Source organism: Anabas testudineus, chromosome 16, assembly GCF_900324465.2.
Source record: "Anabas testudineus chromosome 16, fAnaTes1.2, whole genome shotgun sequence".
NCBI lineage: Eukaryota > Metazoa > Chordata > Actinopteri > Anabantiformes > Anabantidae > Anabas > Anabas testudineus.
In genome coordinates this window covers 3,278,170-3,302,140 of record NC_046625.1, presented here as the reverse complement: position 1 = coordinate 3,302,140, position 23,971 = coordinate 3,278,170, and the positions used below count along the sequence as shown (strand labels likewise).

General features: G+C 40.3%; 1 protein-coding gene across 3 annotated transcripts in view; it reads left to right on the top strand.

The window, feature by feature from the left end:
- scap (SREBF chaperone) overlaps positions 1 to 23,971 on the top strand; it is a 28,568-nt gene that overhangs the window by 217 nt on the left and 4,380 nt on the right. Inside the window, exons 1-22 of one of the 3 annotated variants that reach the window (XM_026371339.1) lie at positions 1,618 to 1,952; positions 4,755 to 4,955; positions 8,989 to 9,106; positions 9,960 to 10,117; positions 10,819 to 11,039; positions 12,099 to 12,204; positions 12,687 to 12,859; positions 13,740 to 13,866; positions 15,201 to 15,313; positions 15,474 to 15,568; positions 15,862 to 15,960; positions 16,743 to 16,955; positions 18,123 to 18,508; positions 18,701 to 18,850; positions 20,395 to 20,596; positions 21,080 to 21,195; positions 21,421 to 21,967; positions 22,312 to 22,397; positions 22,602 to 22,684; positions 23,090 to 23,256; positions 23,401 to 23,481; positions 23,607 to 23,813. In XM_026371339.1, coding sequence (XP_026227124.1) covers positions 1,885 to 1,952; positions 4,755 to 4,955; positions 8,989 to 9,106; positions 9,960 to 10,117; positions 10,819 to 11,039; positions 12,099 to 12,204; positions 12,687 to 12,859; positions 13,740 to 13,866; positions 15,201 to 15,313; positions 15,474 to 15,568; positions 15,862 to 15,960; positions 16,743 to 16,955; positions 18,123 to 18,508; positions 18,701 to 18,850; positions 20,395 to 20,596; positions 21,080 to 21,195; positions 21,421 to 21,967; positions 22,312 to 22,397; positions 22,602 to 22,684; positions 23,090 to 23,256; positions 23,401 to 23,481; positions 23,607 to 23,813 — 3,717 coding nt within the window. In that variant the 5' untranslated portion in view covers positions 1,618 to 1,884. Of the gene's footprint in view, positions 1 to 1,617; positions 1,953 to 2,714; positions 3,208 to 4,754; positions 4,956 to 8,988; positions 9,107 to 9,959; positions 10,118 to 10,818; positions 11,040 to 12,098; positions 12,205 to 12,686; positions 12,860 to 13,739; positions 13,867 to 15,200; positions 15,314 to 15,473; positions 15,569 to 15,861; positions 15,961 to 16,742; positions 16,956 to 18,122; positions 18,509 to 18,700; positions 18,851 to 20,394; positions 20,597 to 21,079; positions 21,196 to 21,420; positions 21,968 to 22,311; positions 22,398 to 22,601; positions 22,685 to 23,089; positions 23,257 to 23,400; positions 23,482 to 23,606; positions 23,814 to 23,971 lie in introns of those variants that run through there. The other 2 variants (XM_026371338.1, XM_026371340.1) reach the window with 2 other exon arrangements.

Here is a 23,971-nt window from a genome sequence, read left to right as displayed (position 1 = left end):
CATTAACGTTAGCGGTGTTAGCGAAAGTTAACGTTAGCTTATTGGTGATGGAAAGCATTGGATCTGTTCAATTGTCAAATAGCTGTATTGTGCTGGAGTGAATTACTGAGTGTTGTTATGGTCCCAACAGCAACAAATGTTAGATTCAGAAACACCGTTTGAGTTTAGTAAAATTAAGACACAGATGCCGGATATCCTAATAAACATAGTACAACTGAACATCGTCACTGGGCTAAGCTAGCTAACTTTAGCGTTAGTTTGTTATTAGCTGCGAGCTGTTCTTAAAAAATTCTCTATGACGTTCATAAAGTGTTGTGGACAATAGTCGTCCTAGGTATGTGTGGTGCATTTCGATGCAGGCTTTTCTAGGTAATTTGTAATATAACTGCTATATATTTATCCTTTGAGGAGCATAAATCGCTATCCTCTTGCTATCGTTAGCCATTAGCCTGATGCTGTCACAACATGTCTATATGTACTGGAAACATAAACCACCTGACCAGAGAGTTATGCTTTTATGTGTAGGTTTATTTGTGACTGAGTTATAACCAGGTCGTGGATTAATATGGTCTTTTAGTTTTTAACTAAACCAGTGGTCTGTCTATAGAGTGTTTGAGCTGTGTAGAGCTGTTTATGGGAGAGATAATGCACACCCTGTGGCAACTTCAGTTAACGTTAACAAGCTGATAATTGGCCTTTTTGTTTAAACTTCTACACTGTTTCTTAATTTTCTGTTTCTACGCTGTGTGTTAATATCCAATTCCGTACGACATTGCAAATAAATCTTTAAAAAGTCGGAGACACGAAACTGTAACGTTAGCTAACGTATGCTAACATTAGCCTTAGCTGTTAACGTTAGTTAGCTAGCTAACACGAGCAAGTTGACGACAGGTTTCGGAACAAGAATTCTGTTATGATAATTATTATATATTATTTATTTGTGTGTAAACTGTGGGGATTTGAATAGCATAGATAAACTAACGCTGGGCTGAATGTGTTTGTACACCTGCTCTTGCCAAACTACTGTATTGTTATGAAGCACTGAGATGCTTCTGGTTGATGTTTAAGAAGAAACCTCCAGATACTAAATATTGTAAAGATACTGAACATGTAGAGATCGAGAACCCCGTAATTGCCTACTCATTCCGGTTACGCAAAAATAACATTTAGCATTTTATAAATACATTTATTCGTCAGTGACTTGACGAGCATTCTTGAAACACATTAGGACCAGTGGGCATCCCAGGCCCCTGCTGGGAACCGCTGTGCTAGCTTGGTTTTGGCAGGTGATGTTGCGACAGGGTTGCATCAGCCCCACAGTTCCAGCATGTTTTTGCACTCTTGATCACAGCTATTTCGCAATTTGTGCTGGTGTAATGCACTCGAAATTGTAAAGGAAGGGACACGTGCTGGAGAAAAGTACACATTTTAAATTGTATATTCTTATAAAGTTACATGCGTGATAAAATGCAGTATAACTAATTTAGAAATTCAGTATTTGATTTCCTACTTCTTCCTCTGAAGGGGCTGCACGTTGTACACCAATCGTTATTACAATATGGTTACAGATTGACAGGGTGTTTGCCTCTTTTGTCATCAGCTCTGGTTGTAAAAGGCTAGTGTGGCAGTAATCTGCACATCCACATCGAGCTCCTGTCTACATTTACAACAGGACTAATGGACTTCACTAATCAGAGAGGCATGCTTCCACATTATGCAAATTGTTTTACTCAATGTTAGTACAGTTATGTTATGGAGAATGAATACAGTCTAAAGCTCTTTGGGATGTTTGTGGATAAAGACATATTTTCTGGCTAGCAGTAATGATCGTATAGGGGGGGAAAAGTGTGTAAATGCATCATATTGCACACAGAGTTGCTTATTATGCCACTGGAATCTATCAATCGTGGAGCTGCATTCAAGCTGGGCATTTTAGGAGGTGTTGAAAAGAGGTAAGTTTGTAGTTTCCGCTACCGTTTGAGTGTAGGTTCCTGTGTTAGTTTTGACATAGCATTGATACAGTTCTTCCCTAAATTCAAGATGGTTTTGGTCACAGTAAAGTTATAGACATGCGGCCTTACACTCTAAGTCTTCCTTAATCTGTAAGCCACCTAATTAAGCTGCTGAGAGCCACAATGGTTGCTCTAACCGAGTTTGCACTTACAATGTGAAAGACATTGACTGTCATGTTTGTAGCTGTGTTTTAGTTTGCAAGTGAGTGTGCTGAGATCTAACATGGGAGGCATGTAGATGTTCCTTTGTTGGTTTGTTATAGATTGCCTAGCTTTTATTTTCAAAACCTAATATAGATATTTGCGATGTTTTGTCATGAAGGTTTATTTGTGGTGTTCTGGGTTTAACCAGAGAAGTTATTCACCCATCCACAGTAGCTGGTATATCCCAACAAATACCATCCGGTCAGACAGAATAGGATTTCCAAACAATCGCTGGTCACCTGCCAAAGTGGCTGAAGAGAACACAAACTCCGACCGAGGCAGCTCAGGCAGTATTCAGCCTGTGGGTAGTGTTGATTTTCCACATTGGTTGTAAAGATAGTCTTTTAAATTTCCCTTAAAGTTGTCATACTTTTGAGATATGAGTGTCTCTGTAATGTACAGGGTAGACCATGAACAAAGGGGGAGGGAAGCAGTGGGGGTGGCTATAGACTTTGCTTGCTGAGTTTCCGATCAGCTCAATCCCAGATTAGTTCACTGACGGAGATGCTGCTGATACTTTGCCAAATCAGGCCTCACCATTACACCTACGTAACCCCACAGCATGAAGTGAACTGGACAGACAACTCAGATGGCGGCATTCATTGGATTTCCTTTGCGAGACAGTGAGCATGACCAAAACCTGGCAGAGAGTCGACTTTCCTTCAAAATGGAGAGCAGAAAGGCTTTACTTCAAAGCCCTCTTTTGACCTTAGCAGAATCCATTGTGCAGGCTTGCTGGGACGTTGCTGTGTTTACTGTATAGTGTATTTATAACAGCAGATCAAGAGACTCCTGAGGCAAATTCCTCCCAGGGAATGTTTCCGTTGGTCCCGGGGGGAAGACCCGAGCAGTCTCAAACTCTGCCTGAATCAAGAAGGGAGCACTATGTTAACCACAATTCATCACTTAAGCTAAAAAAATCCAGTGCTGCTGCTTTCAGGGGATGCAAACGGCTGCGAGCCAGAGAGATAACCTGGTCTTCCATTAGCAGGTATGGTCTTAGAACCGTGTGAAAGTTGTATGATGGATGCAGCGTGGTAACAGCCAGTGTGACAGAGCTTTGTTATTGTGTCTTGGCACGATTTGTCAGTGTGTGTATGCAGGGTAGGGCAGCCAGTTAAACAATGTAATAAAGCAGTGTGTAACTACAAAGACTAAAAGGCATTGCTGATCCTTCCTGCTGAGTAAACAGACATGACAGAGAGACGGGCTGAGATTGGACAGAGAAGTCAACAGGAGATTAGAAGCAAATAGGAAACTGACTAAGCTGGTTCTGTTTGAAGAGAGATAAACCACCCAAAAGGCTGGGATTTCTGCAGTTTCTGTTGATATGATAGTCCTCTGTCCCACAGCAACACAGTTTTGAAGAAAGAAATATAATATAAAAATTTATGACTTTCAAGACTGGCCACCTGTCCAGGGTGCACCCTGCTTCTCACCCAGCTGACAGCTGGGATTGGCCCTAGCACTTCACGACCCTTAACAGGAAAAGCGGTTAGGGTGATTAATCAACGGCTAGAATAATTACTTTCATTGGCATCCTATTCTGACGGTATGAATATAGGTTAAACATGTACAAAATAAATGTGGCTTTTGGACTTGATAATCCAGTCAAACAAGCAGTTGGATAAGTGGCATTTGTTCTTTGAAAAAATACAACATTTACTTTTTAGCTGCAGGCACTAGTCATTATTATTTTAATTATAATTATTATTATTAATCTTATTGCATTAAATACTTCCACCTTGGCCAGCATAGCCTGCTGTGTTTTCCTGCCTGAATTGAAGTGGAATGTACCCTTTCCCCTATAACAAAAGGCTGTAATCAGGTGGCGGATTTTTACCCAGGTGTCATTGCTGGAGTATGTACATGTGTTTGCCTCAGTCTAGCAGCACAGGCAGAGTTGTACTGTATGTTTTCCACAGTAAGGAATGTGTCCACACCTTATTGCCTGCTAAATGAGCTCTGTGTACAAGTGCTGTCTAGCATGTGACCCATGTGTGATGAGAGAAGTATGTCACTAATTCCATGTTCAGGACAGAGCAGCTTTATAAGAGCTCTGGGTTTGAGTGTGTATGTTGGTTTCTGTACTTTAACATACGCCTTGTTACAACATAATATTTGTGAACTAGGCTACACATATAGTGTACTTATTATTCTTGGGTTGTCAGTGAACACCTGAGAGAAAACTAGATAACATACAAATCACTGAAAAGACTTTTCAAGGCTGCAGAAACCTCTGTTTGATTTTAAGTAAGAAAAATGTCTACAAGCCTTTCAGCATTTGGATGTAAATCATCAAAACACACAATGACGATGTCAGTCACTATGTGTTGACAGTTACTACTAAAGTCTTCAGTAGTGCTTAAGGGCATTTTGGTGACAGTTTGAACACTGATTTATCAGTGGTAACACATTTTTTTCCTTTTATGCAGGTGTTATTTATTTTAGCTCCAAAAAAGATTTAAAAAGTCTTCCATGCTGAAAGAAAATGCTAAATCAAATGAACTTTGACTATTGTCTCATATCCTCCTCCAGGTCCCTGGATGCCCCGCGGCGCACCATCCTCGGCCGGCCAGTTCATCCCAATGGCCGGGAGTTGACCCCGCCCACCAGGATGACGCTGCGTGAGCGGCTGAGAGAGAGGATCTCGGCGGCTTTTTACCGCCACGGGCTGCTGTGTGCCTCCTACCCAGTACCCATCATCCTCTTCACATCTGCCAGCATCCTCACCTGCTGGTAAGTCAGTTTGAGATTTTGTGTTCAGGTTTCTCTATTTTAGAGCATCTGTAGAAATACTGGTAGTAGTGCTGGAAATCCTGTCAAGTGGAAAAAACCCTACAAGCTGTAATCTAGGAGTGTTCAGAGTAACACTTAAAGATACAGTAAAGTGGTTTTAGAGTACAGACTGATCAACCTCAATTGTTGTTTGAGGCTGTGTCAGAAAGGTGTTTATGTATCGTGTACATGTCACGTTTGCTGTGCTGTGAAGCGAATACTCCAATAAATAGATCTTCTTGGGTATTCAGTTATTGCTTTGCCAAAAATTTGGCCATATGTGCGGCTTCTGGCAGAGACTCTATTATTACCTATGAGAAGGCCGGGTAACCATTAAGCCTTCTAAAATCATCTCCCTCACATGTCTTTCTGATGTTGGAATTGAGGATTTAGTGTCAGGCAGTGTTTGTAACGTTCTGAAACCAACAGTCCAACATTAACATCCACTTCATGCAGTCATTTTTGGGTTGCATTGCTGGATTTGAACATTTCAAGTTTTTTGTTTTTCATGTTACACCACAATACAGAGTCAGAGCCAGAGTCATGATGTCATATCTGGGCTATCCTCTGTTCCAGTAACTTCTGTAACTCAATGCAATCTCTTATTCAGCATTTCTTTTATTTGTATTTCTGGAAATTAAATAATGGTTATCTTGGTTTTGTTTGAGACTGTAAGACAAAGAAAATCCACTTAAACACTTACAGTGTTAAACAAAAGTGTCAACAATGTTCAGTCGTTGTTGTCCTGTTATTACACCTAATAAAATATGCATAAAAGTGTATGCCATATGACCAAATGTAAACGTATTACAAATTTTTGTCAAGCTGTATTGTTTAGTCCAGCAGTGTCCTATTTAGGCTTATTTGAAGTGATCTTTATTAAAGGCTAATACTAACATAAATATTTATTAATAAACAATATAGCAAGCATGCATTAGGTACTGTTGTGACTTTAGTTAATAGAATCCTACAAATATCTTATCAGCCTTATTATGTATCAACAAGTACAACAGTATGAAGGCCTTCCATGAGAGACGGTCTGAAACAATGCATCGTTATATCAATATTTAAACTATATAGCACTCTGTGATGGCAAGCATTTCAATCTGTCTGAGTTTTCAGAAAAGTGATGCATACTTGTGTCCTCCAACATGTTTAGACAACACCATTCACATTTGTTCTTTTCTAATTTCACTTACCTAGCTGACAGCAGCTTAAGTGACACTTTACAAGCACACAACCCGCCAGGATTTATATTTGGAAGATTTTGTCTTCAGAACTGATGGTGTTTAGATAGAAATAGGACTGCGGACCTCTTAATAGTGCCTGCTTTAGTGTGGCCTAATTAAAACATGACCTGTAGACATCCTGCATTGTAGAGAAAACGATTGGACAGAGGAGACTTGAACTGTCCATCTGCACAGACACATAACTGCCTCCCGCTGACACCACAACACAAACATTCACTTACCACACGCACATATCTACTCTTGCTAAATCGCTGGTCAAAAGAGAGGACATAGGTCAGAGAGTTGGCCTGGCTTCATCAGTAAAGGCATTGTAAAACAACCCCAGCAATCCGCAACGCACACATGCACCTGCTGTGTGCTGTCGTTGCAGCACCTTACAGCAGGGGTGCTGACCAAATGGACCATTGACCACCACCCGGCACAAAGTGAAAGAAAAGAGCTTGACGACAGGGATGTTAAAAGCAGAACTAGAGCAGAGGGCTGTGAGAAAATGGCCCCGTGAGAATGCGAGGCCTGTCCCTCCATCTGCCTGTCAGGAGGGGGCTGAAGCAGCACAAAAGAGGCCTTTGTGAAGGTACAGTGACCTTGGAGAGTAGGCGAGACTGGGGGAGGGGGAAGATGAGAGAGAGAGAGAGGAGAGGTTTCTCTCAAACTGATAAGTAGGTTTTTTATGGGAAATAAGTAATATTTGTACAAGAGCACAACATGACCACATGCTATCAGCACAGACGTTGATAATGCTATTGATCAATACCAGTGATTCAGCAAATGCTCCTCAGTTTTGGAACTTCATCTGCAGTGCATAGAGAAATAGTCATGAAAAAACAAGAACTTAAAATACATTTGAAATGTTTCTTAAGCGTATCTGTACCTTCATCCTCAGATGGTATGATCACACGTTGGACAAGTGGACTTTAATGTCATTATACATTATCATAAATGTAAATGCATACAGTACTGTATGTAGTGTAGTGCACAGTACACTCCACGGAAATTTACTGAAAATCATTTCTGTCTGTGTGCCAGTATGTTACTGTCCGTTCATTTCACTTAGGTGAATGATCCTGCATACTGTAAATACTTGATGAATTCTCAATTTTCATAAATCGAGGGCCCCATTTGGTATATTTATTTAATTTTTTTATTTCCTGTAAAGGTAACATGATGTCAACTATAACTAATAAAGGCAATTCCCAGGAAATCCACAAAACTCTCCAACATCCCACCAATTCTTTTGTTATCAACAAACAAATACAACCTAGTAGTGGCCTGTGTACCTGAATAGATGAATAGATCCCCACATGTCAGCTTCAAGACAAGGATTTGACAATGTACTGATACTTTGAGCTTTGGTGAACTTGCAGGTCTATCAGGGATGGGGAATCCATTTAATGTTGTTGACTGAGCAAAAGAGACAGAAAAACAGAGTATGCACCTCGGTGCTTGGTATGTAATAACAAGAGAGGCTGGGAATGTGGATATGGACAGGAGGGAAGAAATGAAATTAAAATGTAGCTTGTATTTGCTAAGCTTAATTCTTTGGTTACAAATGTATGATGATTGGAACTGTGCTGTAAACTGGACACTATTGGTGCATTGAGCAGGCATGCCTCCTCAAAACCAGCTGCAGCCGCCCTTCACTCTATTAAAGCAGGACAGGGGTTGGTTGTGGTGAGTGATCTTTGACAAAAATAAAATGTAATACATAAAGTCTAGTTTGTGTAACAAAGAGATCTTTTAAAGCTTATGAAACACCAGACCACTTAAGAACAGTTTGCAATAGTCAGACTGGAAATTCCCTTAAGAAATTTCCTGAGGGATTAGTCAAGGATCTGTCTTTCTTTCTTTCTTTCTATCAGTCAGTCACAGCTCTGTCATAACAGGAGTTGTATTGTCTTTGATCATGACAGTTAAAACACAGCATTCACCTTAGCAGTAATCTACCAGGAATGTCCATTTCTGTGTACTGATTGGTCAACCCAGCATGTCGCCAGATAACGTCACTTTGTGTTGCAGCAAAAACGGAGCCAGGCTGGACTTTCATTACCATTAACGCTGCATTTTTTTGCTGGGGAACTCTGCATTGGCACTCCCACTGCACCTCTGGACCATTTCTGATATTAATCACAGGGCAGTGAACAGTTAACTTTTCCTGGGGGGCTCTGTCCTGACTTGGCCACCTGCTGTTATTTATGTTTTACACCTGGGCTTAGAGATGCTTGAGTATTAAATGTTTTTCTTTTACAAATGTGGATTTTGAAGGATGGGAATTGACCTCTTTGCTGTTCTTTAACTGTGATGTTGGCATGTCTGTTCAGTATCTGTCTGAAACTCTGTTTTTCTGGTTCAGGGTTTCTCAACTGTTTCAAAACAAACTTGCTACCCCTACACACATACAGGATGAGGAAATAAGTTGTTAAGTGCTCAGAGGAAACTTGTTTTATTAGGACCCACCTATTTCCAGGAAGGAGAGGGAGCAGGTCTCTCCAGGTAGTACTTTAACTGACAAGAAAAGCCTGGGGCCCTGGTTTCACGTTCGGAGATGTAAACACACATCACACGAGCTGGTTTGTTGATTCCACCAGTTTTTATGATATTTTTTTTTTCTTTCTAGATGCAGTTGTTGAAACATCACAGACTTTCTTTAAATCACTGACAAAAACATGTCAAACAAAGCAAATCAGGACAATTTGACAGGTCTGTTGTTTTCATCTGTAATCCCCACCTTCTTCGCTCTTTCCCAGCTATCCATTGTTGAGGCTTCCCCTGCCTGGAACGGGTCCTGTGGAGTTCACCACAGGGGTGCGAGACTATAGCGTCCCTTCCGAGCCTCAGGGAGACCTTGGGGAGCGACCCGACTGGGTGAGCAGAGAAAGCACATGCACACATTTAAATGCATCTTAATATTTTTATATCTTATTATTTTTGTCCATATTCCTTTAACTGCAACCATTCCTTAACCTAAATGGTAATCATTACCCTAAAAAGACCCAGATATGGGCATAAACACTTCCCGTCCAAAACACCAAAGAAGTCACACACTAATATTTTGTTGGACCACCTTTAGCTTTGAGTACTGCACACATTCGTTGTGGCATCTTTTTGATAAGCTTCTGCAGTGTCACAACATTTATTCCCATCCATAGTTGCATTAATATTTTGCCAAGATCTTGTATTAATGATGCGAAAGTCGGATTGCTGCGTAAAGTCTTCTTCAGCGGATCCCGAAGATTCTCCTTAACAATTTAACCCTGATGAATCCTCCCATTGGAACCCGGTTTTAGTAGTCTTATCAATCTCCTTAGATGTTTTCTTTACTTGAGTCAGGCCAATAATTTGTCCCTTCTGAAACAGATTAACATCTTTTCCACGACTACAGGATGTGTCTTAAGACGTTGTTTAAGAAATGAGAAGCCACTTTCTGCATCAGTTAGAGTTAAATAACTTGTTGGCGACTGAAACATAATCATTAATACAGTAATTATGCAGTGGGAGGCTCTTACCTATTTGCTTAGTTAAATCCAGGTGGTGACAGAAGTACAAAGCCAGTGAGGAGTAGTTTTAATTTACTCTAAGCATTTGAAGCTGGACTATATTCCCAGCGTACTTTCACTGTGATAGAATCATTAAACACTTGTTAATGTGGCTGGTTTATTAGAGTCTAACTGTATGTCATCATAACACATGCATATTTGTGTTTATGTATGTGCTGTAGTACCGGGGCCCTCCAGTTGCCTACATTCAGCAGGTGTTGGTGAAGGCCGCAGTGTCTCCGTGGGACAGCAGCTTGGTGCCAGTGGATGTTTTTAGGTCGCCACTGGGCCAAGTTTTTAGCCTGCTGGAGGAAATCCATAATTATGTCCACTCGGACAGGTAAACTCATTCATGTAATATACATACATGTTATGTGATTTGTTTTTTTGTTTTTTTTTTTCAGTAGGAGGCTGTTAACAGTAAATCTAAATATCTAAACTAAATTCAGTATCTTCCAACTATAGATGAAACTAGGGCTGCAGCTAACTATTTGTTGTTTGTTGCTCCAAGGTGGAGTAGAAATAAATACAATGAACATTGAAGATTTATCTACGGCTCCATAAACAGTTAATTATTTTTATTTTATGATCCATTTATCTCTGTTCCATAACATTTTTATGCAATTCAAAGTGAAGCCATGAGCCACGAATGTTTTGCTTTTGGTGTTTGAGAAAGGGGGTAAAAACACATCGGTGACCTTGAAAAAAAGCTGTACTCAGCAAGCCATCGATCGGTTGTAAGGTCTAGGACTTCGGCACGTGCTGTGTTGCAGTTCTGTTTGACTGTTTTTCTGTACCAAACATTGATTTGTTGTTTTTCTGGAAAGCTGCAGGGTGCAGTTGATCCTAATGAAGAATGTTCAATTCTAAAACCTTTTCCCAGGAGTAAAATTATTGACTTGGTGCTTTTCTTGTCTAATTCTCATTAAAATTCCTGTTCTCAAATGAAATTACTCAAGGGGCCTTTGTTATCTGAGAGCTGACTTAGTATCAGCTCCTCCTCTTTCATCTCCTTTTCTCTCACCTACTCCCCTCTGACAGCTCTGGGGTTCGCAGTCTGGAGACACTATGTCTCCAGGTGACAGACCTGTTTCCAGGGCTACGGCGGATGCAGTCAGTTCTGCCAGAGCATGGCTGCCTGCTCGTCTCTCCCGGCAACTACTGGCAGAACCAGCGGGAGCTGTTTGACTCTGACCCCGACCTCCTTAAGACCATCCAGAAACATGAACCCAAAGGCCTGCACACTTCGGCTACACTGCGAGGTAGGGATAATACACACTCAAATGGAAGGGGTAGATGATTTAAGCTAACAGACAGCCTGCACACATGCTAATGGAAAGAATGAGTATATTTTTGCTTCTGTAATACTCAGTTGAAGGGTGAGATATACAGTGGCAAGAAAAAGTATGTGAACCTTTTGACATTTTGTGGTCTTCTGCATTAATTTGCCATAAAACATGATCTGATCTTCACATTATATTTATTACTCTTGACTTAGATGAAGATCAGATAACATTTTAAGAAAATTCCAAAAGGTTCATATACTTTTTCTTGCCACTTTGACTGAAGTTTTGTAAGTTTTAAATTTAAATTAAAGTTTAGAAAGGTATATTTTAGGTATTTATGTGAGCACATTTCACACCCTCAAACCTCCTTCGTGCTTTTCTGTGGTGTCTTCTTTTGCACAGATCAAGTTTTGTAAACCCATACCCACAAAGCTTGGTATTGGACACATACCTTTCCTGCACAGATCATACCTGTAGCATGTGCTAATTTTAGTTAAATACATACAACAATCAGCCGCAATATTAACACTACCCAGCAGCTTTAATGTTGGGTCACCCCAGTGTCAGCAGGAACCAGCGTCAGCAGGTTCACCCCCAAAAGGAAGTCTGCCACCATTCAACAAAAGTCACTGTGGGGAGGTAGTAAGGAGGAGATTAGTGGTATCAGCAAACTAAGAGGCTTTCCTGTTGCCACAGTACAAGTAGTTTCATTCCTTGGGAACTTATTGAATTCTCTTAACTTGCCCACTGACATAGTGAACCAAATCACCCTCCCTTGCAGTCTAAAGCCAGCTCAGCATTCTGCCTCACCTTCCACCTCAAGTGATTTAAAAGTGGGAAGCTTATTCTTGAGCTGGAGTCAGGAACAGTTTGGCTGCCAGATAAAACCAAATGGGTACTCTTGTTAACACTGAGCTGATGGAATGCTAGTCAGGCTACCTTGGGAAAGCTGGGTGACCCAAACTCCACACAGTACCCGGTATGGGTTATGTTAACATTAAAAAGGGGTAATAATTGTTTTTATGTGTGTTTCAGACCTGCTGTTTGGTGTCCCTGGGAAGTACACAGGGGTCAGTCACTACAACAGGAAAAGGGTGGTGACGTACACAATCACGATAGTGCTGTCCGTCTATGATGCAAAGTGAGTTACATATACAATAGAAGATGAAATAAATGTGCAGCTTTATTTGAATTTAAAGAAAGTGGATGATTTTCCTCTTTCTCTTTATGTCACTGTGTAAAGGCACCTATGTTAATGCAAAGTCTGCTATGATGAATGGATCTGTTTACAGTTTGTTTTATCTGTTTGTTTGTTTTTTTCTTTCTTTTCTTTTTATGAAGTTGCAGTTTGCATTTATTATAAATATATGCATACTATGACTTCTATAGCCCTTAGCCCGTTCATTTGAATTGTTACTGAGGCAACGGGCAGCTTTCTAGCGTTGTATTTTAAAATGCACTTTGCATTTTAGACCATGAGACAACAGGTTTATGTCAGTTTTAAGTCTTTGCTACTCTTGAGTAAGTTAATCCAGCATAGACAAGCGATTGTTCTCTTCCCGTTCTACACTGTTGTGTGTATGTGCAGTGCTGAAGAAGACTTGTCTTAATGTCTGTGTCCAGGTTCCTGGACAGCCTGCGGACCCGTCTCACACAGCTTCATCCATCAGCCAACTGCAGCCTGAGAGACGACCACATGGTTCACGTCCACTTCAAGGAGGAGATCGGCATAGCAGAGCTCATCCCTCTTGTCACCACATACATCATCCTTTTTGCTTACATCTATTTCTCCACACGTGAGTCTGTTTTATGTATTTTCCATATCTCTCTATCCTGTCCTGTGTTTCATCATACTTTTTTACATTTTACTGTTTATCTTCTTTTTTTCTCTTGTTTAAACACGCTACGCCTGTTAATCTATGAAGTGCCAACAGTCCAGTCTCATGCCAGTCATTGTGCCCTTGGGTGTGCACGTGTGTTTGTGTGTGAGGTATGTTCCTGTCTGGTGAAGGGATAATCCTCACACAGGAACATTGTACACCACTGTAAGAATGCACTGAGCTAACACCTGTGTGGCTTGCCAGTACAAACATTAGTTCAAGGAGCAACACTCACACTAAAGTACACAAATTAAATATTCACTCTCAAGCAGTTAAGTCTGTTCACGTTTGGCATCTTGTTGAAGGCATTTTTAAAAAAATTTAATTTCCAAAAATTCTTTTAATGCCTTCATTTGTTTTTAAATATTTGTTTAACATAAAGTGAAAAGATTATGTTTGGTTGTTCTGGCAAAACTTCTTATTCTTGAAGAAAATTTATGTTTTGACTAAAAAAATTTTATGTATTTTAAAAGAATTTAGATAAAAGCCAGTGTTTTTCAGCAGTTATTAATGCTGGAACATCTTGACATTACATAATAATCTTACTTAGTTGTTTACTAAGTCAAAAGTTACCAAGTTTGGTTTTAGCTGTTGTATTTTAAACTGTCAGCTTTATTTTGGCAACAGATGTATGCCTTATTTTACGAGTCTCTTTAAATAATATGCCACTTTAGCAGGTCAGCTTCATTAAAAGAATGTGTTAGGTGTGACTGCCCCCTCATGATCGGTAAAAAGTTAATATTACAGTTGTATGGACATTACTTTTACTTAACATATCATCTGTTTCTCCCTGCAGGCAAGATTGACATGGTGAAGTCCAAGTGGGGCCTGGCTCTGGCTGCTGTGGTCACAGTCCTCAGCTCTCTGCTCATGTCTGTGGGACTGTGTACACTGTTTGGACTGACACCCACACTCAATGGAGGGTACAAATGCACATTTTCTTAACATATTTGATTCCGGAAGATTACCAACATGTTTTGACAACAGCCTTTGAGGGACAGGAATTGGCTTTTAGAATTTTTTTGTGAGATTTTAAATCCAAAATTTTAAGAAATCAGTGATGAGTAGCAATAAAAACACAGTTAATTTACAATGAGGTGAAAAATAATGGCAAATGCTTGGTCAAAGTTTGCAGTCAATGAGAGTGTTGGCAGTGCCAGTTTGTCTGTCTGATGCTTTGGTCTAGACCTAAAATATCTATAGGAAGAATTTGCAGAAATACTTTTACAGACACTCGTGTTTTTGAGAGGATATTTGTCATTCCTTGACTTTTTCTTTAGCCCCCTGACTTTGACTTTAATGTTTTTTGTTGACTGTATATTTAAATGAAATTTGGCACCGATGTGTAGGGTGGGGATAATTCCTAATGATTGGAATATTTACTGTAGCTGTTATGTAGTCATCATGCAAATGTATCCTGTTAATATTTACCCACCTAACGGGCTGTTGCTGTTTGATCATTATCTCTTATCTTAATCACAGAAACACAAGGACAGGTCCATCACCACACACTTGTGTATACACACACACACACACAGGCTTTTGGACTTCCCATTTCCTCTGCATTTGACTTTACATGGATTTGTGTTAATGTTTACAGCATGTTGGCAAAAGTCAGTGGGTTAGTGTGAATAAAGATGAAGCAATGTGCGTGGATGTGGGAGGGACAACGTGGTGGGGCAGAGTGACAGTGATATTGACATTTAATGGTTGTCCAATCATGTGGGGATTGCTAGAAAGCAGACAGCATGGCGTGACAATGGCTCAGTGTTTCCAACCATTGACCAAGATCCACGCAAGTTTGCTATGGGCTGTGCTTGTACTTTCTGTGCGTTTGCATAAACACACATTCAGGTCAATGTAACCAAGTTATGCATGCAAGATTTACATTCTGCAAATTCATAGCATTTGTGTGTTTGTTATGTACAGATCTCATGTAACACTCAGAGCTGTTGATGCTTTTGTGACCCAGTTACACACCGAAACTGCTGTTGCAACAAAATTTGTTTAATATTCCTGAGAATGTTTGAGGGGACAGAGATGTGCATAGGTCAGAATAAGCAGTGACAAATTGTGCATTGATGTTTTAAAAGCAGTGTGAACATTTGGAAACTTTTATTATTTTTCACTTTTATGATTTTTAAACTGTTGTTCAACAGTTACTGAACATTGGTTCTTTACCTTTTTTTAGGTAAACAGTTAAAACCTAACAAGCCATGAATTTTGTGCATATGTTGATTTTCTGCTCTCTCTGCAGTGAGATCTTTCCTTACCTGGTGGTGGTGATTGGCCTGGAAAACGTCTTAGTCCTCACCAAGTCTGTGGTGTCCACCCCTGTAGACCTCGAGGTCAAACTGCGCATTGCTCAGGGTGAGGATGTGTTTGTCTGTTTATATTTTACTGGTCACCAAATTATTATTCTGTTCTTTTGTTCAAGTTAAATAAACAATGGATGGTTATATTTATATATTTGCATGAATTGACATATTAAATGTCTCTTGTTTTTAAGTGCTGTGTTTTGTTTCTCCAGGCCTTAGTAATGAGAGCTGGTCTATCATGAAGAACATGGCCACTGAACTGTGCATCATCCTCATTGGATATTTCACTCTAGTGCCAGCAATCCAGGTCACTGAATTCTTGCATCAACAGATACAGATAAAATTATAGAAAAAATTAATCAGCCATGTTTCATAATCTAAGAGAATATGTGTTAACACCGTATAAAAGCAATATAGTACAATACAGTGTTTAAAGAAAGTATGCCACTATATTGCTCATTTTAAGCATCCAGCTCCAGACAGTTTGCACTGCTGTGTCAGTCTAGTATTCCTGCTACAGGTTTGTTTCAGTGAGAAAAACTAACATGTGGTAAGCCTGTGCAGTGATCTGATGTGTCCACTGGTTCCTGTATCTTGTAGGAGTTCTGTCTGTTTGCTGTTGTGGGGCTGGTGTCTGACTTCTTCCTACAGATGTTCTTCTTCACCACAGTACTATCTATCGACATCCGCCGCATGGAGGTGAGAGCTCTCACACACACACTCGCACATACATACACCACCGTGCATTTGAAACTCTTATGTAATGTTATTTCAGTGTCACTAACAAACTTTGATAAACACAGTGTGTTAGTTGGCATCTTGACTTATTTGAAAACAAACACTGAACCTGTTCTTGTATCTTGTTCTCTAAAACACATTTTTAAATGCATACTTAACAAGCAGAATAAACTACTCAAAACCTGAAACCAGTACCTGAACCATGATAACATCAAACACAAAAACAGGCCGAACACACAAGTTCCTTTCAGGTTGTGGTCTCCGGCCCACATACCATAGTTTTCAGATTACTGTTTTTTCATATTTGCACTTCTTAATTAAAACCTCTTACTTTCCATTGTTGCTCATTTTCCTGTCGCACAAATACTGAAACTATAATACTGAAATAATACCATATACTGTTTCACTGGCTTAGTGCCCTTGTTAATGAGCAGCACCACTAATAAACCTGTACATGTATACATACAAAAATATGAATGGTTTAACCTTTAAAATATCCAGTTCAGCGATCATTTCAAATGTCTGAAGAGTGTATTTTTAGTGTACAATGAAATAAAGAACTAGAAAATGACAAATAGTCACCTTAGAGAAGTTGGTACCAGGGAATATTTATTGTTTTTCCTTGATAAGTGACTTAAATGATGATTTGATCGACTTCTTGTGAGCTGTACAGCTGCAGGCAGAACAGAGGGATTAATCAATATAAAAAAAAGGATATCAATACCTGCTCCTTCTCCCCCCAGTTGGCGGACTTGAACCGCCGTCTGCCAGCTGAAGCAGGTCTTCCACCACCCAAGCCAGGCCCACTGCGTCCACGAGAGGTCCCCCCACCCCCACGGCCCTCCCCTCATACAATCACCCTGCAGACCCCAGCTTTCAGGAACCTCAGGCTTCCAAAGAGGCTGCGTGTCGTGTACTTCCTGGCTCGTACGCGCCTGGCTCAGCGCATCATCATGGTGAGAGGACAGATTAAAATCTGACTGTACATTTGTACGTTATGTATGTTATCTACAGTGTGCTGTACATCATTTGTCTTTAATCTTGTATGTTGATCTTCATTGTCACAAAGACTGACAGGAACATTATCTGTCAAATACCTGTTGCGTCAGTGACATAAGTCTGGTGGCACCATCAGTCTGTGATTGAGTGTGATGATGATTTTGACCTTTTCACACATGTACTGTAATTTTGGGTTACTTAAGACTACTAACCCAAAATTACAGTCCATGTGCGCATGTAAAAGTCAAGTAAAACAAGAAGAGTAATAATAAAATGCAATTATTGTACATAAAAATCAGTCAAAGCTACAGTACCAATTACTTCACAGTTGAAGAAGTTAAAACAATCATTAAGAAAAATAAGGAAAGAAATGTATATGTAAATAAAAAAATAAAATCCACATAATGTAATATATCAAATAATAAAACACTATTATTATGTAATATTTAATTCTATCTATTGGTCCAACAATAGCTTGCATTTGGCCCATAGCCTATGTACCTCGGTTTACCTGCATCACCGATACTTATCCTAGCATGCAGCTACATGTCGGAGAACATGTGGGACTGTAATTGATCATCTTGAGCAGCTTTTGACAGATTGACAGTGAAGGCAGCTTTAAGGAACCAGAAGAAAAGCTCTGTAATTATCTCCTTTCCAGCAAGACGCATCTAGCAAAACCATCACATCTGTGTATGTTCTTCCTTTCTTTGACCTCACTCTATCACAGTGAAGCAAGTTTTAGTTCTGTGTGACTGTTTTCATTGGTGCTTTATATGAAAGTCAGTGAAAGACTGTCAACACCTTTGGCAAGACTCCAATTAATCCCTTGCATTAAGTGTAATTCCAGCTTTAGTGTGGCTTAAGCCTTAAAGACCAAAACAATGTTAAATTAAGTCCCAGGAATACTGCAAACAGAGTCATATGACTATGGCCCCTTATAGCTATACTAATGCGTTTCCTCTATGGATATGGTACATTGTAATGACACGGAGTATAGGAGAGATGTGAGTTTTTCAGTCCTGAGTGTTGAAGGAAAGCAAAAGTCAAAGTAGCTCAAGCACAAATCTTAGATAACACACCTCAAGTAACTGATCATTATCATTGTTTTGCTTCATTTCCAGGCTGGCACAGTGATCTGGATTGGTATCCTCGTCTATACTGATCCAGCAGGAATCCGTACATACCTGGCTGCCCAGGTGTCTGAGCAGAGCCCTCTGGGAGAACCTGGAGGAGGTGGTCTGCCCCCTCACCTGGGTGTGGCCCCCGTTTTCCGTGGTGGAGATCCCACCAGCACCCTCAGCATTCATCCTGCACCAGATCCAACTCCCTTACCTGAGAACCAATCACAGGGCCACCATGGCTCGGCAAGGGCCGGTCCCATCCCCCAGTCCCCACCTGCTGTGCCTCAGATCACCTGGGGGGAGGAGGATGAAGAGGGCTGGAGGAGGCTGTCTTTCAGGCACTGGCCGTCGCTCTTCAGCTACTATAACATCACTTTAGCCAAGAGGTGAGTGGTGCAGGAGACAGATTTTATCATGTGATTTATAGAAAACTAAAAAGTTGAGCTTCTATTAACCCACAAATGACTTATTACAGTAAGTCCATTCAGGTTGACAAATCATTGTGCAGATGTCACAGGGTCAGAGTAACCGGCATAAGCTCATTGGCAATGATGAATGAATAATGTCTCCATATACAGGTACATCAGCATCTTACCCGTCATTCCTGTCACTGTCCACCTGAGCCCCCAGGAGGCCATTGAGACACGTCACCCTCAGGACACAAGACACTCTCCGCCACCTATCCCCAAAGTCTCTGCAGATCTACAGACAGATCTCACCCTTTACAAGTTAGTAGAGACCACACATACACTCCACTTACACTGAAATATTATCATTTAATAGGCTTCTAATGGTGGTTTACTCTTAACACTCTATGACCACAGCAGTTAAAAGTCCTTGGCTTGCATCTTTTCACTCTTGTGGAAATTACCCTGATGAGTGGAGGCCAAGGTCATGCAGAGTTCTCACATTTACTACCACAGATTAAAGATTATGCAATACATAGGAATGTATTTTCTGTGTTTATGGGTCAAGTGGGAATGCAGATTACAGGAGACATTTGCAGCATGTCATGCGTCTTTTAATGTATTATCTGACATAAGACTAAAAAGAAACACAGCAGAGAAAAGGGAGGGTACTTTTTACATTTACATTTAGTCATTTAGCAGACGCTTTTATCCAAAGCAACTTACCAGTTTTTAACTGCCTTCAGGAAATTTGACTCTGACTGGACCAGCTTGGCTGGTTGTGTTTAAAAAAACAAAAAACAAAAGCAATCATAATCATCATCAATAAAGATGGCTTTGCTTGTATAGTCTCAAGTTGGCCGAAATTTCTTCCTGTGTTCTTTTCTTAAACTTGTTTGTCAGGGTAAATAATGCAAAAGAAAAAAAAAACACCCTCTAATGTGTTCATTTATATAATAATTAATCCAATTTACCAGTCTTTGAAGTTTTTAGTATTTTAGTTTACTATAGGTGATGTGTCTTGAGGTTTAGTGCAGCATTTAATAGGTCTTCATGCAAAAAATGTATATCAGTACATTGTTTTAAATATTTTATTTATCTATTTTATTTCTATATATTTATATATTAGTATAAGATTCGGTTAAAATGGCATCACCTTATTGTTTATGTGATGAGATGTGATTAAAGTAACAAATCCTGAAGTAGTCAGGATTTGTCCTGTCCTGTTGGTTTTTTTTGGAATTGGAAACATTACGACAGTAATGACTGTTGACTTACTGTTGGCATTATAACTACATTTTATTTCAGGTTATGGGTAGCGGATATTATCAGTTAGTGCTGATTGTATCTTCCTAAACCAATTCTATGCACTGCATCATTGATTCTAGATGACTGCCTGCATAGCAGCAAATTACTATCGTCCCATCCATCTAACATATTAGCATTTAGATTTGTTTGAATTTCCAGTGTTTCTCTCCATATGTGTTCATGTTTACTCAGAGGCTCTGCCAGGCGGCTCACAGGCTCAGGGGCAGTCTGTGTCAAGAAATGTGAATCTTTGCCTCAAGCCTGGTGAGAGAGAGAGACTGAATTTGGATTATAAACTAAAAATATCTCAAACAAATAATTGGTTTACATCAGAGAGGAAACAGTGGAGTTATCTTCTACCCAAAGAGTGAGCTTGCAGTTTGTTTGGAGTGAGAGATTAAGATAAAGTTGTCACATTACGCCGACTATCAAATGCACACATGAAGTATATGTACGTAATGTTTACAGTGTAAAAGGTTAAACTGATTACAATGCTTTAGAGACAAGTGTTCACAAAAAATACAAGAAATTATTTTTTCCCTCTTTCTTCTATCCAGGGTGGCAGCTCTGGGCCTGGCGGCGGGTGTCCTGTTGGTTCTACTGCTCTTCTGTCTTTATCGGGTTCTCTGTCCACGTAACTATGGTCAGAACGGTGTTGCTCATGGTCGTCGGCGCCGAGGTGACCTGCCCTGCGACGATTATGGTTATTCGCCACCTGTCAGCGAGATCTCACCACTGCTACTGAGAGGCCACAGTATGGTGAGAGTGTGCTCAGATAATAAAGACACATGCTGGTCAAAAATGATCAATAGATTAGTTGATAGATTGTTTTTTACACATTGGTTTAGTGGAGACAGTCGCTATTTGGCTCTAGATGAGAGAAAACTACAAATCACCTTACTTATACATTTATTTACAATGAATTGGCTGACTAATGTTTATTTTATGTTTATTCATGTAATTATAATTTAGTTTGTTAAAAACACTGATGACCACATCACTACACGGACCTTGACACAGAAACACACCTGTGTGAAGCCAAGAGTAAACTGACACGTGTTCATAAATACAGTAGTATGACGTTCAGGGGTCAAAGTGACAGTGTACTGGCAATAAACAAAACAATTATAAACTTACAAGATAGTAAACCACAGTTTTGAAATTAGAGCTCATTTATTTGATTTTATCTAATCAGTTCAGTCTTGAATATTGCTCATGCTGTGTTGTACTATTGTCATCCAGGACATTGAGTGCTTGGCAAGCGATGGGATGTTGCTGGCTAGCTGTTGCCTTGCTGGTCAAATCCGGGTTTGGGACGCCCAGACAGGGGATTGTCTGACCGTCATCCCAAACCCTGGGTGAGGAATGTCACAAAATATTTAAATATTTAAACCCAAGTTGTTTTGGTTGTCACTTGGTATCCTGATTTTATCCATAATTATCCAGATCTGTATCATTATGATATATTTATCCTTTTACTTTGAGCTGAAATGGCTGATTTGTTGTTAACACTGTGTCTGCAAAAAGTAACTATGACCAGTAATATAAGGCGAACCTAACTGGTAGCTCTGTGTTGATTTCAGGCTGAGAAGGAGTAGCAGTAGTGGCTGCTGGGACCAGCGGGATGGTTGGGAAGGCATCTGTGGTGCCGCAGAACCAGAGAATTTAGGCTGCGACGGCCGTGAATGCTCAGTCAGTGGTGACGGCATATCAGAGGATGAGGGGTACCCGCTAAGACGTCGCACGGTAGCTGCCCGACTGACTCTATTTACAGACCAGCCCGATCTGACCCCTCTCATTGACACCAACTTTACCTCCCAGCCCCCCTCCCATATCTCTACCCCACCCAGAGGAGGATATGACTTTGGAGGTCTGGTGGAGCGTGCCTACATGGAGCACGAGCCCCACTCACCCTCCACCTACCCCTCTCCTTCTTCAGCCTCCTCCTCACCGCCGACTGGACCTCACCTTCAGAGGACACCCAGCCTCGGGGAGGCAGCTTCCGCCTTAACACCAGAGAGAGCCTTCACAGCGGGGACACACGCAACAGCAGACTGGGAAAGCTCTGTGTGGGCCATGGAGCTGAGAGGAAATCTAATAGCTGCTGGGAGGAGCAGCGGTAAACTCGAGGTGTGTACGATAATAGAAAATGATCTATTATAAATTTAATTAACTATAAAATAATTTACATTTCAAATGTAATGATCTTTTGAAATCAATAGTACAACACACTCTCCTAAGAACTAATGAATCTTCTTAACTTCACCACATAGATGTTGGAAATACTCTTGTTAAGTGCATTTTAGGTGAAAGAAGTGGGAGGAACAGCAGCTTAGTGTTGACAGATACTACTACTACTACATGACTTCTTCCTCTGTCAGTCAAAATAAAACATTAACTAAAATTAATTTAGTGCTACATACAGTATACACCTGTAAAATTAATGTACGCTTTATGGTCACATGTGGTTACAGCTGTGGGACGCAGTGGAGGGGTCGTTACGCTGCAGTAATGAGGACGGTGTCTCTGGGATCACAGCTCTAGCATTCCTCAACAACAGGTTAAACACAAACACAGAGAAACACAGTGCTTCATTGCAGAATGAACCATGTTATTCTTTTGTGCTGCATCCACTGTTTCAGGTTTTATTCTGTGTTCCAATTAAATGTAATGTAATATGAATCATTGAATTTAAAGATCACTTTAAAAAGCGTAGTGTTTCACATTTATCCTGGTAAAATCATTCTGTGTTTCTCCTCCTCAGAATCGTAGCAGCAAGACTCAACGGGTCTCTAGATTTCTTCACTGTTGAGATAAACAAACCTTTAGGTCTGCTGCAGTACAGAGGTGAGACTCGGCTACCTGACTCTAGTGCATATTTGTTGTACATAAATGATGGAGTCTAGAACTAATGTGATTTGCTTGGACACTAAGTTTTGTCAGTTATCAATACTGATAGCAAATTAGAGTTGAACCTATTAATTGATCAGTCAGTGGATAGAAAATACTTAATGCCTATAAAGTTATTTAACTGAATGCCACAGCTTTCTGAATTTTTTTGGTCCAATATTCTGCAGATGAATTAAAATGGAACTGAACATTAGTTGCAGCTGTAAAATACTTCATAAAACAACTTAAGAAATTCCTCAGGGATCAAAAAGTCTGTCTTATATTTCCCTCAAAAACCTACTCAAAGATGAAATGGGCATGAATATTCCAGATAATTTGTGCCTTCCTTTACTCCTCATGCAGGTGCCCCTGGACGAGGTAGCATGCCTCCTTCTCCCTGTTACAGCAGTGAGGATGTGATCAGCTGCCAGCTCACGCGATCTGTACAGTGCGCTCACCAGAAGCCGATCACGGTGCTGCGAGCAGCCGCCGGGAGGGTCGTGACGGGCAGCCAGGACCACACCGTCCGGGTAACAGACTGAATACTGACATGTTTTTGACCAGATTTCATGAGAAGAATAAGAATCGTGACCATAATGTGCACAAGTACTGCTCCTGTTCAGCTGTACACAAACTATGGACATTTGTGTCCTTCTTTCTTTGTGTGTTGTCAGGTTTATCGCCTGGAGGACTCTTGCTGCCTCTTTACCCTGCAGGGTCACTCTGGAGGGATCACAGCAATCTATATAGACCAGGTGAGTTAAAGTTCAAGTTTTCTTTAATGTAATGTAACACCTTTGATCTCAGCTTCAGATTCATATCAGTGAGATCTTTTGTGTCCTGTGAGTTGTTTGTCTTACTCTTTGTCTTGCTCCTGCAGACGATGGTTCTGGCGAGCGGTGGACAGGATGGCGCCATCTGCCTGTGGGACGTCCTGACAGGGAGCCGTGTCAGCCATGTTTATGGTCACAGAGGAGATGTCACCTCACTTGTCTGCACCAACTCTTGTGTCATCAGCTCTGGACTGGATGACCTCATCTGCATCTGGGACCGCAGCACAGGGATCAAACTCTACTCCATACAGCAGGTACTCAACTTTATGTTCGATCCATAAAGTCATTGTCTCTGTTTTTTATATATTGTTCTTAAACATTGAACTACACATAAAAAAAAAACTTGTGGAGATTTTTATTTGTCTATTTTAAAAGTGAAGACAACTTATTATAATATTAATATTATATATAA